General features: G+C 41.0%; 1 protein-coding gene and 1 long non-coding RNA gene across 2 annotated transcripts; one reads left to right on the top strand and one right to left on the bottom strand.

Moving 5' to 3' along the window:
* The first annotated feature begins 6,356 nt into the window (after nt 1–6,356).
* Nucleotides 6,357–7,886, top strand: LOC309489525. Its single transcript, XR_014202437.1, has 2 exons — nt 6,357–6,864; nt 7,197–7,886. It is a non-coding gene; the product is annotated as an uncharacterized lncRNA (long non-coding RNA).
* Nucleotides 7,887–13,842: 5,956 nt separating this feature from the next.
* On the bottom strand, nt 13,843–16,673 carry mis18a (MIS18 kinetochore protein A). The gene is made up of 5 exons (XM_082156982.1): nt 16,368–16,673; nt 15,521–15,587; nt 15,292–15,414; nt 15,073–15,175; nt 13,843–14,315 (listed from the first exon to the last, which is right to left on the bottom strand). The coding sequence occupies exons 1-5, from the start codon at nt 16,573–16,575 to the stop codon at nt 14,238–14,240; spliced, it is 579 nt and encodes a 192-aa protein (XP_082013108.1). The 5' UTR covers nt 16,576–16,673; the 3' UTR covers nt 13,843–14,237.

The following is a 16,673-nucleotide window of genomic DNA, read 5'->3' as shown; positions in this document are numbered from 1 at the left end:
AAGATCTGACTGATTTTCTAAACAAGTATGGTCATGTCCATAGACACCTTTCCATAGACGATCCCAAATCGCCTTATCATAGGGAAGTCATAGTAGAGTACAGCAGTTGTTCTGCATTAGTGGCTCTTAAACCCTTGTTGCCTTACACTTTCAAGAGCCCGCACAACGTCGCTTATCTCATAAGGCTTCTGTCAAGTGTCTATATGTCAGCAGTAACTGAGAATGCAACAAACCATTACTTTGCTGAACTGAAGAGAATAGCAAAGCTCAGTGGCAGATCTTTTGACGATCTCTTGAAAGAGCAGCTTCACTCAAGTGCTGCCTCCGTTGCTGACAATCTGACTTATGCAAACGATCTTGAGTCGTCACAAACGACTGATTCTTCATCTGACATTCCTTTTCCACCCAAGCGAACTGAAAATTCAGAAGGAAGACGAATCTCTGATAAAGTTCACAGAGTGGGTACAGAAAGCTTTTCACCCACACTTGAGGCAAAGGATGTGAACCCACCTGAAGTCCAAAGAATGGTCGTTGAGCACATTGTGAAAAGTGATGGAGTTTCATCCTCTAGTAGTGCATCGTTCAGGCTAAGAGTGTTCTCAGGCAAAGTTCCTCGTCCTACTGGCGAAGTTGATTATGACACCTGGCGGAACAGTGTAGAGTTAATTCTTCAAGACCCTTCACTGTCTGACTTGCATCGGTCTAGGAGGATCGTAGACAGCCTACTGCCGCCAGCATCTGAAATTGTCAAGCAGTTAGGTCCAAAAGCCTTACCTGTTGCTTATCTCGATATCTTGGACTCCGCTTTCGATACCGTAGAGGATGGGGATGACCTTTTCGCAAAGTTTCTGAATACGCTGCAAAACGCAGGTGAAAAGCCTTCCTTGTACTTGCAACGGTTGCACACTAACCTTCTCAAAGTGATGAAAAGAGGCGGTATTCCTGCTGATGAAGCTGACCGACAACTTCTGAAACAGTTCTGTCGGGGTTGTTGGGACGACACACTAATAGCAAACCTTCAGCTTGAGCATAAAAGGAACCGACCACCCCCATTCCCTGAGCTACTCTTACAGTTGCGCAGTGAGGAGAACAAACACTTTTCCAAAGAAAGCCGCATGAGACAGCACCTAGGCGCACAGAGGCAAAGAGCCAACTCCCATATTGTCACTGCTAATCCTCCTGACCTAGGTCAAAACGAAATGTCAGAAGGAACTGAGGTCGCTGAATTGAAAAGACAAGTTGCCAAGCTCCAGAGTCAACTTGCCAAGCAAAAGAGTAAACCGACTGGAAGAAGTGTGTTGCCATCTACCGATGCTGTTCTTGAGCTAAAGCAACAAGTCACAGAGCTCCAGAGTCAGATGACAAAGCTCAGAGTCCAAAAGAACCCAGATCCAAAGAACAATCCAGGCAAAGTGAAGCAGACAAGCATACACATTCCCAGAGAGAACTCTCCTACAGCTGACCACAAGCCGCATCACCGGCCCAGGCCAGGCTATTGTTTTCAATGTGGTGAGGATGGGCATGTTGCTTCAATCTGCGAAAATGATCCAAACCCGACCCTAGTGACCAATAAGAGGAAGCAATTGAAAGAGCGCCAAGCCCTATGGGATAGTCAATATAGTCCGAGTGCCTCAGGAACTTTAAACGCCGTCCAGTCCTTGTAGAGAGACGTACGAGGGCTGTCACTTGTCAAACTAGTCTCAAGAAGTCAGCGAATATAAGCAATCTGAACTCTCATGGAAAATGGCGTCCAGTTGGCCTGCCCAAAGGATTAATCGGCACAAAGTGCACTGCTCAAGTGAACATTGAGGGAAACCCTTGTCCTTGTCTACTCGACACAGGGTCTCAAGTGACAACCATTTCCCAGTCTTTTTATGAGCAAAATCTGTCTGGATTAAGCATCACTTCTTTGGATAACCTGCTGGAAATAGAAGCAGCAAATGGTCAAGCAGTACCTTACCTCGGTTATGTTGAAGTGAAAATCACATTCCCCAGAGACTTCCTTGGGTCTGACGTTGAAGTATCAACTCTTGCTTTGGTGATTCCAGAAACTGGTGGCACTGCCCAGCCAAAGGTGTTAATAGGGACGAACACTTTGGATCTTGCATATGACAAGCACCTTGAAACCAACGATTCAGTTTGTCAAGCTGTTCCATTTGGCTACAGAGCCGTGATTCAGACCATTGAACACAGACGCCAGCAGAAAGTAAACAGTAGCATAGGAATTGTTAGGCTCCCTGATGTTACTCCTACTGTTGTTCCTGCAGGTCACAATATCGTTCTGGAAGGAGTGGTGAGTGTTAGAGGACAAGTAGCAGAAAAATGGGCTGTGATGGAGCCTCCTTCATGTTCACCCTTTCCTGGAGGACTGCTAGTTGCCAGCTGCTTGCTAAACTTACCTCAGCATCCATCACGCAAGGTTCCAGTGGTGTTAAAGAACGAAACAGAACATGACATTATCATCCCTGGCAAGAGCGTGATTGCAGACATACATGCTTTGCAAAAAGTAATGTCACACAACGTTCAATCTGATTGTTCAGTGTCAAGTGTCCCTGAAAAGTCTGACAAAGAACTCTGCTTTGACTTCGGTGATTCCTGTCTGCCAGAGGAGTGGAGAAAGAGAATCACTCAGAAACTGCGCACCATGCCCGAAGTCTTTGCGTCACATGACATGGATGTTGGCCAAACAGATAAAGTGAAGCACAATATCAAGTTACACAACGAAACTCCTTTCAAGCATAAAGCAAGACCAATTCATCCTAACGATCTTGAAGCTGTCCGTCGACACCTAGAAGAATTGCTTGAAGCAGGTATCATTCGTGAGTCAGAATCCCCTTTCTCTTCTCCTATCGTGGTAGTAAGGAAGAAGAATGGCGATATAAGACTTTGCATTGATTACCGCAAGTTGAACATTCAGACCATCAAGGATGCATATGCCTTACCCAACTTGGAGGAAACCTTTTCAGCACTTCGAGGTTCAAAGTGGTTCTCAGTGCTCGATCTCAAATCTGGGTATTACCAGATCGAAGTAGAAGAGAAAGACAAACCCAAGACTGCCTTCGTATGCCCATTGGGCTTTTGGGAGTTTAATAGGATGCCTCAGGGCATCACTAACGCTCCCAGCACATTCCAAAGGCTGATGGAGAAGTGCATGGGTGACATCAACCTTTCAGAAGTCTTGGTGTTCTTGGACGATTTAATTGTCTTCTCAGATACTTTAGAAGAGCATGAGAGACGTCTTCTTCATGTTTTGGGACGCTTGAAAGACTATGGTTTAAAGCTTTCATTGGAGAAATGCAAGTTTTTCCAGACGTCAGTGAAATATCTCGGTCACATCGTCTCAGAAAATGGTGTGGAGACGGATCCCCAAAAGATAGAAGCCATTAAAACCTGGCCAAGTCCAAGGAACCTGAAAGAGTTGCGTTCCTTTCTGGGTTTCTCCGGTTATTACCGACGATTTATTAAGGACTATGCGAAGATAGTGAAACCATTGAATGAACTAACCATAGGATATCCTCCTCTTCAGAAGAGTTGCAAGTGGAAAGGTAAGGAGAAAACCTACCTTGATCCCAAAGTACCTTTTGGAGGGCGATGGAAAACTGACTGTCAGCAAGCATTCGAAACACTCATTGCAAAACTCACCGAAGCACCAGTGTTAGGATTTGCCGACCCTGGGTTGCCGTATGTGCTACATACAGATGCGAGCACTACCGGACTAGGTGCAGCGCTCTATCAAGAGCAAGAGGGCGTGCTACGAGTAATTGCATATGCCAGTCGAGGATTGTCAAAGAGCGAGGCCCGGTATCCTGCCCACAAGCTGGAATTCCTAGCTCTGAAATGGGCAGTTACCGAGAAGTTTTGCGACTATCTGTATGGGAGTAGTTTCAAGGTGATCACAGACAGCAACCCCCTCACTTATGTTTTAACTTCAGCGAAGTTGGATGCAACTAGCTATAGGTGGTTGTCTGCCTTGTCCACTTTCTCCTTTACCCTCCAGTATCGTCCTGGGAAGAGCAATCTTGACGCAGATGCACTCTCAAGACGGCCTCATGGTGATCTGGTGAATGATTTAACATCTCAGAAAGAACAAGATCGAATACGTCAGTTTACCTTGTATCACTCACCCGAAGCAGCCAATTCCAGCCTTGTTCCCACTGACGTAATACAAGCCATCTGTGACAAACATTTGTTATGTCAAGCTGGTGACAACAGTTGCATCACTCTTGTTGAGTCACTCTCTATGTGCCCGGAAGCAATTCCAGAAGATTATGAGCAGATGGAAGGATCTTCAGTTGTTCCCTGTATGTCAGAACAGGAGTTAAAAGAAAAACAGAGAAATGACCCAGCTTTGCGAGAAGTGATTCTTCAATTAGAATCAGGAGACGCTATATTACCTACATTGAGACGTGAGCTTCCAGAACTTCCTTTCCTGTTAAGAGAATGGAGAAAACTTGAGATAAGGGATGGTGTTCTCTATCGCAAAAGAACTGTTGGAGACTGCACAACTTACCAACTTGTCCTTCCACCTGACTTAAGAGCCATGACCATGGAGAGTCTACATGACGACATGGGTCACATGGGAATAGAACGGACTCTTGATCTCATCCGGTCCCGATTCTATTGGCCTAGGATGGCTACTGATGTTGAAAACAAAGTCAAAACCTGCAGCCGCTGTGTGTGTAGAAAGACTTTGCCAGAGAGAGCAGCACCTCTAGTGAACATCCAAGTCACCCGGCCACTAGAGTTGGTGTGCATGGACTTTTTGTCATTGGAACCCGACCGTAGCAACACCAAAGATATCTTGGTGATAACAGACTTCTTCACCAAGTATGCGGTCGCAGTTCCCACTCCAAACCAAAAAGCCAGAACAGTCGCTAAGAGTCTGTGGGAGAATTTTATTGTTCATTATGGTGTGCCTGAAAAGCTCCACAGTGACCAAGGACCTGATTTTGAGTCCAGGACAATAAAAGAACTCTGTGAAATCGCTGGCATCAAAAAGGTTAGAACTACACCGTACCATCCTAGAGGGAACCCGGTCGAGCGTTTCAACCGCACGCTGCTAGGAATGCTCGGTACCTTGAAAACTCAAGAGAAAACCAGATGGAGAGACTTTGTGAAACCACTTGTACATGCCTACAATTGTACAAAGCACGAGACTACAGGATTCACGCCGTACGAACTTATGTTCGGGCGACAACCAAGATTGCCAGTAGACTTGGTTTATAACACCTCAGTGAATCGTGAAAGTCCCAAGTTTCATTCACAGTATGTGCAGACTTTGAAAACTCACCTTCAGGAAAGCTACAAGCTAGCTCAGAAGAATGCAGCCAAAACTGCAGAAAGGAACAAAGTCCGTTTCGACCGCAGAGTGACAGAGTCGTCTCTTGAGGAAGGTGACCGTGTGCTGGTCAGAAACGTTAGGATACGTGGGAAACATAAACTGGCCGACAGGTGGAATCCTGTGGTACACGTTGTAGTGGGACGTGCTGGCGAACTACCTGTCTACACAGTGAAACCTGAGAGACAAGAAGGTCCCTTACGAACACTGCATAGAGATTTATTACTACCTTGTGGGTTTTTGTCTTCACTTGCTGAGGATGAAGTTGATGTGGCAAAACCTCTGAAAAAACGGGCAACCAGACAAAGCAGAGATGAGGAAGCTGAGGAATGTCCTGAGAACTATCAAAGTTCGGATGAGGATGACTATGTACACCAGATCTCTGAAGTGCCAGCTATTACCTCAGAAAGGTTCATCCGGGAATACCGTGTCATAAGGAAGCCTGTAGAGGTTCTTCTTAACTCTAATCCAGCAAACAAAATCTCATCTGACATACCATCAGTCCCAAATGATGATTCAGAGATGATTTCGCCTGAAGCAGAATACTTACTTGGTACTGAAAACTCAACTGATACACAGTACTTACCTGAAGCGGAATCTTCATCTGGTCATGCAGAACCGGTAAGGGAAACCCTGAAAGAAAGAAACAACTCACCTCAAGTAGAAGAGCAGACAGTGGATGTACCTGGTGGAAAGAAAAAGGGAAAAGACAATGAAACGCCTTCAGTGCAAATTGAGGAAACCGTACCTGATGTTCCGTTGAAGAAAAGCAGGCTGGAGTCAGCTGAATCTGATGAACCTGAGGAAGAAACAGATCAAGATGAAAGTGAGGATGAATGTCATCTAAGAAAGTCTAAAAGAGTGAAGCATAAGTCAAAAAGATTGACTTACCCAGAGTTGGGAAACCCAATGATATCCATAATTCAATCCTTGCTTCAGGGTTTGAACACTGCCTTTGTCGAGTCACTTGCAGAACAACCTAGATCAATTAGACACTCTAAACCCTAATACCTTAGGTTACAGCCATGCAAAGGGACTTGCATAGACTTAAGGGGGGAGGGTGTAACCCAGGTCAAAATTGAGCTGATCAGAAAAATAAATATAATTTATAATAATTATATTCTCACTCAAAATGTTTAAACAAGTAACAAAATGTGTTGCCAAAGTCGTTCTGCTGTATCTTGAACATTAAAATAATTAATTTAACTATAATAATTAAAGCGTGACGTTTGTCATAAGACGGGCGCTGTGTATGACGTCACTGTAATGAGACGCATAATTGCAGAGAGAGCACGAGTTTCACAGATCGCGAGTGAATTCAAACTGGATCAAAAGGCAAATATAACGATCATCCTTGCTTAATATGCATAAATAATAAGTTGTATGTTGTTGTAACCCTTATATTAATCTTATTTGGGCCATTTTAGTGTGATGATTGATTGATTTTGGAGTGGATGATAGCTGATTGCGAGCCCTGTAGAATCCGATGTGACTGATTAATTGTGTATTGAAATCCCCCGGATTTGGTGAGTTTCATGATAATATAATATCAAATTATCTGAAATGAAGTGTTAATGAGTTAATTCACGTTCTGAAGTGTTTTATATGGGTTTATATGCATTTAGTGTTCAGATGGTATGTGTAATGTGATGTAACTGAATGTATTGTATTGCTGAAGACCTTACAAATGTTAAATAAGCAGAGTAATATCATTTATGAGAATGATTTGTTATGCTTTGAGTAACAAAAGTGCTCAAATAGTATTTTCCACTTAGTTTAGTTAATATATGAAATATATATTGAGTTTAAAACTCATACTAATTGTCTACGATGTTTATGGCGCTGTTTGTATAAACAGGTCAGGTTTTTTTGAGATTCCGAGATAAGCTGTGATCCTGAGATGGCGAGCCACCCAGCTGAAGAGTCCTAAAAAGAGACAAGAAATCCTGTGATTCGTTGAGTGATCAGTGCCTTATCTGACGTCACAAGTGGAATTCATCCTAAGTGGTATTTCTCAGCAATTACCTCAACACTGAGTATTGTAAAGAGACAATTGCTGCACTACAGACAGTTTTGCACACAAACGCACAATTGTTCCATCGACTGAGAACTGTTTATCTACTGAATTACTGTCAAGTATTGTATTATTTTCAGTTAAGTTGTTATTTTTTTTCTTGAAGTAATCTGTTGTTTGAATTGTATTTCCTTTGTTTTGGGTAAAGGTTATAATTCAACCCAACTAATAAGAAACAAAGCTCCAAAAACAAAAACGATAATAATTTAGAACACGAAAAATTACACAAACAGTAAAATTTAATCTAAGTCTATATCAAATTGAAAAAAAAACACGATTTAAATACCAAAGTAAATATATATATATAATTAGATCAAGTAACTACCAAGGAGCTCAAACCATACATTTCTTAAAGGGAAAGAGAAAGACAATTTCATTGTTTATACAATTGTATTGGTGATTGTTATTTCATTTTATTCTACAATAATCTTCAATTTTGCTGCAAAGTAAAAGGAAACAATTTAGTACAAGTCATTTTCCTGGTCTGTCTGTTTTTTTTGTGTTAATGTGTTTTAACTCATTTTGCCCTCTGTAGCGAATCTAGAGTTCTGGTCCGTAGTGTGTATTCTGATATACAGATTATACACACAGAGGAGGAGTAGCTACGGTGCACTACATAGCACTACCTGTTACACATGCAATTTGCATATTAGCAAGAATGGACTGGCAAATCCCGTTTTGAGCTACACTACTATTGGAGGGTTTGTCTCTGCACTCCTTGTGTCGATTGCTTCATGGGGTTATTTGCAATGAAGTAACCTTCGCTTAATCAGACTGTCTACATTATTGATTACCACCCCACCAGTCCTCCAGGACAAAGAGTGTGTGTGTGTGTGTGTGTGTGTGTGTGTGTGTGTGTGTGTGTGTGTGTGTGTGTGTGTGTGTGTGTGTGTGTGTGTGTGTGTGTGTGTGTGTGTGTGTGTGTGTGTGTGTGTGTGTGTGTGTGTGTGTGTGTGTGTGTATGTCTGGACACTTAGATGAAGGTGGATGGGGTGGGTAAGATCATACTGAAAGTGCAGCGCATCAGCACTCCAGTTCAAGTGAGATGCACTCTGAGATTGCAGCTAGCATCCATTAATCAAAATGACAGCGGCTGGCGGAGCAGGTGAAAAAAAATTAGGCAATGGGAGAAAAATACTTGAATTAAAATTTCAGTACAGTAGAACAGAGACAACAGTCATGTTTTGTTCATGAACAAATTTGTGTTTTTAAATCTTTGAAATAAATCACATGGTTCATATATTTTTAGTTTTTTTAATGTCATTTTGAGGCTTTCCTTCAACTGCTTTCCTTCGAAAATTCATTAAACAACGAGATGGCTTTCTAGAGCATATTGTGGAAAATGTCATTATTTTGACCAACTGAAGGAGTTGTTGCTTGGAGATTCAATGCAGCACTTAGACATTTAATTCGTAAACGAGTGAGGCATTTCATTTTGAAGTTTGTTTCGTGAGATTTGTTGTCACGCATATTTTAATAAAAGAAAATAAGACATGTTTAACCATGAACGATCTGAGTTGTTTAACGAATCGATTGAGTGATGGAATCAATGGTTCAGAACACAGGATAACAAAAGGACACTGAAGAAAACTGGAAGAAAACGACGAGCAAATCTGATATATTTTAGGTACCTTTTATCTTAAAAGTGTTTGTTGAACGTATACAGAGCTACGGCCCATTCACACAAAGACAATAAAGTTTTAATAATCATTCTAATTCTCTGAGAACAGGAAAGTCCGCACTACAACTACTGTATAATGATAAAGATACAGAAGAACAATATCGTTGGATATCCCTCTTTCCAGCTGATTAGAGAGAAAACGTGGACAGTCGATCAGAATCTGTCTGGCTTTAAGTCTTTCCCTGCCATTGCTGGAACTTTCCAACATTTTGAGACAACACTTCCCTGCCATTGACGTAATTTTTGAGACCGGGATAGCTGCAGGTGAGTAATAGGCTTGCGAAATGAGGTGTCCCGAAAGGTGAATTGCTACAACAGAAATGGTGAGTTATGCATATAATTACTCTTCCCAGAAGGACGGAAACAAGGTACAACACATGACTATGGGAAGACATGAAAGGCCAATGATGACACATGACGATATGGGCGGGGTGTCCACAGCATATAAATGTAGTCGCATGCGTCATTCCCTTTGTTCAGTCCAGCTCTTCACCAGGCCTCTGACTGCGCGGGGCACAGAGGTGTTGTACCTTGTTTCCTTCCTTATGGGAACAGTAGTTATTTGCATTGCTCAACATTCAGCCAGTTCACTCGGTACAACACATGACTATGGGACATATATTCACGCCCCGCAAAGTTGCTGAACTAAACGCAAGGGACCAGCACTGCCACATACCCCTTTTCCTTTTTCATGGGATCGACGGCCCCTGATTAAAAAAACCCTGCGGCGAGCACAAACTGACCTACCACCGCCGCAGTGACATCTAGTCTGTAAACTGGACAAATGTGCATGGTGATGCCCAACTGGCATCCACATGAAAATCTTAAGCCATGCCCGTAACATTTCCATGCCCCTCGTTGAGTGCGCACACACTCCTCCAGGCAGAACCAACTCCTTATATGCTATACACATAGCTTTCTACAATCCAGTGGGAAAGACTTCGCTTGGATAACGGCTGACCAAGTTTAAAAAGATGACAAAAAGCTGGTCAGATGAGTGCATACTGCATAGCCTGCTCAATGTACCCAAAATCGACTGCTGGTGGTAGATCCTTTTCCTATTTAGCACCAAAACTTTGGAACAGTCTTCCTAACATTGTCCTCACTCTGTCAGTTCATCTAGACTAAAAACACATCTATTTGACCTAGCATACACATAACACATTATAGACTTCTATAATTCAATGTTAGGCTGCATAGATTAGGTCAGATGGAACCGGGAACTCTTCCCATAAATCCTGATGTACTTGTTACATCATAAGAAGAATGGCATCTACGCTAATATTAGTCTCTCTGTTTATCCCGAGGTTTACCGCAGTCCGCCGGACCCAGGCCGTATCCAGATCTGATGAAGGACCTGCGCCTGGACACGACGACAACGCATTCCTGAAGTGTCAACTAGTCTCTCCCCTGTGAAGGCCTCCTTCCCTTCCCTTTACCTCTGTACAGATAAAACGTTGTCGGGATAATTCCAGTTCACGTGGCTACGTGGAAGCGATAAAAATTCTGTTTTATAAATTTTAAGGCCAGACAAGTAGTTTGTTGAGGGTTGGTTTGTAAAGAGGGACTACAAGCCTCCACACATATATATTCAATCGCGCATACTTATAGACTAAACACGTAATACGCATGTGCACGCCATCAGCGTTCCCACAGGTTCACGTTTTTAAAGTTTGCGCAGAGAGAACTTATGGGTTTTCTGTTAGAACGGTGTCGTGTTAGCGGCCCCTAAGTAAATAACTAATGATCCTTGCGACGGAAGTGAATCAATCAAAACTAACTTTAACTGGACAATAACTTTATTCTAGAGCTGCTGTAAAGCCAAAACAATCTCTGATACTTTAATTTCCTATTATCACTGTAAAGCTGCTTTGAAACAATCTATGTTCTTAAAAGCGCTATATAAATGAAGGTGACTTAAAGGGGTGGTATAATACCCTTTTCACAAGATGTAAAATAAGTATTTGATGTCCCCAGAGTGTGTATGTGAAGTTTAAGCTCAAAATACCCCACAGATATTTTTATATAGCATGTTAAAATTGTCAATTTTTGAGGGTGAGCAAAAACGCACCATTTTGTGTCTGTTCCTTTAAATGCAAATGAGCTGCTGCTCCCAGCACAGGGGGCGGATCTACAACAGCTTGCACTCACACAGACATGCACTGAAAATGTCAAAAAAATTTAGCCTTTTATGTTCAAACCGAATTCAGACAAAGATGGAGAGACTCAAGAAGAGTCTCAATGTAGAATGCAACAGGACATTTCTGAATGGTTAGTTGATGAATTTGTAGTTATTTTCTTGTCATTGATTAGCATATTCTGTCTTGATAATCTATAAATCGTGTTCTGAGGGCAGGGTTTATGTAAATTTTAGGGTTGGTGATGTCACTAACCCGAGAGGAATGTCGTGTAGTCTCTACCAGCCGTTTGTTGTAGTTCTTAAAAAGCAATTTCTTTAAAAGCAAATATCTCAAAAGCAAACTTTGAGCAGTGTAACTTTGCAGATGTTGTTTATGCTCAAACAGCAACATTACACACTAACTAATGTTAGAAAAGTGAAATCATAATCAACCACCCCTTTAACTTGACATTGCTCGGCCTCCATACAATCGTTCCAACTCTCCATGGCCCCCATAAAAGGCGATCGCCACATCTGGATCAGCACCTGAAGACAAGAGCAGACCGTGTCTGGCCACTGCCCCACCGAGCATGTGCTACACACCACTCGAGTGCAGAATGATAGAGCTGCCGGCAGTGCACACATGCCTCTGGGTTGGAGAAATCCAGCCTAGTGTGGACAATTCCAAACACACCTGACATGCTCATGATGAGTATACCATAAACACCCAGAACAAGGTTCAGATATTTCTCATTAAAAAGTATATAGCCATTAGTTAGCTGTGCCTAACTCGAGCTAAAAACTTCTCTTTTATGCCTTTTTCTTCAACAAGAGTCACCACCATGGGTTTTCTTGTGCATGTGGCATGTTTGGACATTTTGTTTGAGAAAAGCTTATTAGCCCTTCGTTAGCGAAGCTAAACTTGTGCTAAAAGCTTTCTCTTTTCTGCATTAGTTTCGACAAGAATTACAAGGGGAATGACGCATACCACGACTGCATTTATATGCTGTGGGCAGGTAACCCCACCCATGTCGTCATGCATCATTGGCCTTTCAAGCGTGAATAAAGGTGTCTTCAGCAAATGGCACAAGAGCACGATATCCCATAGTCATGTGCTGTACTGAGTGAACCGACTGAATGGGAACACAAAAACCTAGCCCACACCCTGACAGACAGCTTTCACGACCAATGATAAACACCTTTCGCCACACCGCAACCTTTCATCATGCCCATCAATCCAACCTGCAGATACCCACACTTGGAATTTTCCGGCTTTCCGTGTGTTCACGGTTATACCGTAGGGGGGGCTATTACGCATTGGCAACTTCTGAAAGAATAGAGAATCTCAGGATCAAAACACAGGCAAAGGAGCAGAAACAAGCGATAAAAGCATTGCTTATGCACGTTGTAGTCTTTGGGGGGAAAACATGATTTTCTTTGTTCAAAAGTAGCTTTTTTAATGAAATTTACCCACATTCAAGTTTTGATTGAAAAAAGAATGCATGAAGCTAGAATCCCTTTAGAAAATGAACCATGGTTTTACTGCAAAAAAACACACACACAAATAACATGGTTAGTTAAACCATGGTAACCACAAATGAATCATGGTTTTGCTACACTAACCACCATAGTTTAACCATGGCATTTGTAGTAAAACTGTGGTTATAAAAATGGTAATCCACAAAAAAAAACATGGTAACTATAACTATATAACTAGGCTACTTTTACTATAATAAAACCATGGTTAATTTCAGTAAGGGATAAAACTTTGTGTGTGTGTGTATTGTTTAAAAGCAATGGCTCTGTTCATTCTTTTAATATATTGCATGTCCAGATATTCATACACCAAAATGCGTGCTTAACATAATTAGGTTCGTTATCGTTCTTGAATTTGCACGGGCCTTTACTGAGATGAACCCCCATGAACTAGTATAACTAGAAAGGATATAGGCTACATGTAGAGTGATGTTGTTTCCCTCTACTGGACACAAACAATAAAAATGATGCAATAATACAATGTCCTATAAGCGTGTTTTACCTCTTGTTCCTATTTTTAACACTACTGAATAAACAGGCAGAACGGAGGAGGAGTTCAAAGACACAAGAATGAAGAAGTCTCTGAGGGCGCGGGAGATGGAGACAACGCCCATGCGAACGACTGACGCGCAACGTCATCAGAATGACAGACCGCCTCGCAAGCTGGTTGGCTGTCCGGCAAATAAGGAAACGACGGATGATATGGCAACAGGCTCTAACGACAGCATGTGCGCTGGCTTTGTTTCCATAGCAGCATGTCCCTTAGATACAGCTCTCTGGTTGGTCCGAAGCGCGCGGGTTTTCTCTCAGTCGCTGTTGTTATGCTACCCCAGGATTCGGGATTGGGGGCGCGCACCTTCAGGGGTCTCTAGCAGTCTTTTTCCCGCCTCTTGGTGGAGTGTGTTGCTAGGCACATTAGACAGGAACTGTAAACAAAAAAAATGGCTTAAGGCAGCCACCCTGCCCCCCTCCATCCTCGTGCACTATCCACTTGTTATTGAACCAGTTTTCCAGAGGGTTGGAGCAGGGATGTTTTGATACAAAAGATGAAATATCAAAAACAAACAAGTGGAGGGGGAAAAAAACAACACGTGTGATGCTTTACCATTATATTTACGGTGCAGTCTCACCCTGTGCATCACATGACAACAACACAAGGATCACTTCTGACAAAATATAAGCTGGTGACAAACACAAGCTTTCCATTAATAGTTTTCTCTAACATACAGTAAAACAAAATTTAAAGAACAAAACAATTTTGTTACAACATCTATTATATGCATGTATCTATATCAAAGGACATCGTTTAGAATGTTTTTTGACATTAATAAAAGGTAGGACACTACAGATGTGTGTGTGTCACTTGCAAACAACTGTATAGTAAATGCATTACAGTCAGACGAAATTATCTTACACTAAAGAGTCCAAAATTCTCATTCATGACAGACATGAGAGATTATTATCCTCAGTCATAAAACAACAGCTCACATCATTTTTCAGAACTGCACTGGAGGTTAGTTTCAATCTCCAGTAGGCGTTGTCCTATTATCACAGCGAGGGATTTTATCTGCAAGGTATATTAGAAAATTACAGGGGCATAAGGACATTATTGTATAATAAAATTAAATAAATTAATAAAAAAACATAATTGCCAGAACACAATGTACCAGTACATATCTGAAAAAAAATACTAAAACATATTTTCACACTATGCTGAAGACATTTCATCATCACCCACAGGAATCTTATTGTAAATCTTATCAAAGGTTTTCATTTGATTTATTTGACAAACACATAGACATAGAAAAAATTATTAAAACATACAAATATCTCAAACAGACTGTCAGCACTCCCTTCCAGATCAAATTCTTTAACAGCTCCTAATATCTATTGTTTGCCGGACTCAGTGACCAAACAAAGAGCTCTGGCATCACCACAAGAGCGCCATCTGCTGTTTACTTGTGCGTTTTGAAACAGCAAAAAAGAACCAGATATTCTTATTCTTTTTCTACATATTTATATCTCTTCTTTGAACCCCCATCCCTCCCCATACTAAAGCACATTATTATTAGAGATATATTAGTTTGAATTTATTTATATTATCTAATGTTTTAATAACAATTAATATAACAGTTTTAAATTATTTGTTTTATTCTTTCTGTCATATTCTATACGCCCTCAATATTGGCATTCATCTCTACATTTGTAGTGCAAAAGAAATTGCTTATTTTTAAACCGAGAGAGAGAGAGAGACAAGATTTACATCGGTTTACATCATACTCATAGATCAATAATTTAAACGGTCTCTTGGTGAACTACTTTACCTCTGTCATCTGCTGCTCCACAGTGTTCTGGTACTCCAGGGTCACTGGTCTGTCTTGTCCGTCTAATTCTGGCATCTGCTGGCCTGGACTGCCCACTACATAGCTATAGAGAGAAACAATAGTGTCCTCAATGAGAATTATGAGTTATGGTAAACATGCAAGAATCCAAAAAGACGCAAGATAAACAGCACACAAGCTTGTGCACAATAGGCTACTTACCTTTCAATATTTTCAACGTTAAAGCAGAAAAGGGATCTCTTGAAATCAAGCTTTTTTGGGGTTGATATGTACATGATTCCTAATTCTGCACCACACCCACGGCAGGTGAGATTAACCACGAGGCTAAACGTGAGAGACAATTTTACAGAGACATTGATTTCATGTTTTGGTGGTTAGGGTGGGAAAAATACATCTATGACACATACTGTATAATAAACAAATATCTCACCATCCAAGGTCCTTTTGGGTACCAGAAACAAAGGGCTCTTTCCCTATGACAATATTGTCAGTGATACCTGAAATTCAAGGTGCAAAAATCAAGACATTGCATGTACTAAAAACATTACTGTCACAATCCCTTCATGTGTTGCTTAGTCCGTTTTCAGTACATGCCCATGTGTATAATTACACTTTTGTAATTGTAACAAAAGTAACTTTTGTTGTTTATCCAGAATTGTTTTATGCTATTTTAACAAATGCATGCAAAAATGTATATTTAGATGTGATCATTATCAAGTCAAAAAATAACATTAACCACCATTCAAAAGTTTGAGGTCTCTGACATTGAGGTCTGCATTGATTTGATCAGAAATGCGGTAAAAAGGTAACTGTTAAAAATTATTACAATTTAGATACAATAACTGTTTTGTACTTTAACATTTTAAAACGTATTTTATTCCTGTGATGGTAAAGCTGGATTTTCAGCATCATCACTCCAGAAATCATTCAAATAAGCAGATTTGGTGCTCAAGTAACATTCCTCCTTATTATCAATGTTGAAAACAGTTGTGTTGCTTAATTTGCAAACTGTGATGCATACATTCAGGATTCTATGATGAACAGAATATTCAAAATAACTTGTTAATATTTTATAAACATTATAAACGTATCTACGGACATTTTTTTTGTGTCAATTTTGTCAAAAGTATTCTTTTTTTATTTTTAAATCATACTGACATCAAACTTATGAAAGGCAGTGTATATCAACCCAAGACATAACAGGTTATAACCAGCTTAACAACTTAACTTAACTCAACTTAACATACAACAGCAATAAAAACGTAATAATCTTTTACGTTTAAGCATGATTTGGTTCTGCTCGTCATCACAGCCTGCCCAGGACAGACTGTCTCCGATGGGCAGCTTGCATTTGCCGCACATAAACACTGCTGGACCGTCGATTTCGCCATCTTCCTCCACTCTGCTGCTGCTGTCAACGACACTCTCGCAAACAGAGTATGTTATATTGCTACAACCGTCCGGGACTTTAATTTTCCCAGCCATATTATTTTCAACACTAGTCAAATGTTTTCAAACGTCCGCGGGCAGCTGTACTTCTGCTGATTTGCAGTGAGCGCATATGAGAAGATAAGAGCAGAGCG

Source organism: Leuciscus leuciscus (assembly GCF_965113295.1).
Source record: "Leuciscus leuciscus genome assembly, chromosome: 24".
NCBI lineage: Eukaryota > Metazoa > Chordata > Actinopteri > Cypriniformes > Leuciscidae > Leuciscus > Leuciscus leuciscus.
This window is presented reverse-complemented; position numbering and strand designations above follow the sequence as displayed.

Excerpts from the sequence above, each read along its gene's own strand:
- mis18a (XM_082156982.1), bottom strand. The coding sequence starts at position 16,575 with ATGGCTGGGAAAATTAAAGTCCCGGACGGTTGTAGCAATATAACATAC. Across the intron at positions 15,415-15,520 it reads ACCCAAAAGGACCTTGGATG|CCTCGTGGTTAATCTCACCT; the intron begins GTGAGATATTTG and ends TCTCACGTTTAG. Across the intron at positions 14,316-15,072 it reads TGGAGCAGCAGATGACAGAG|ATAAAATCCCTCGCTGTGAT; the intron begins GTAAAGTAGTTC and ends TATACCTTGCAG.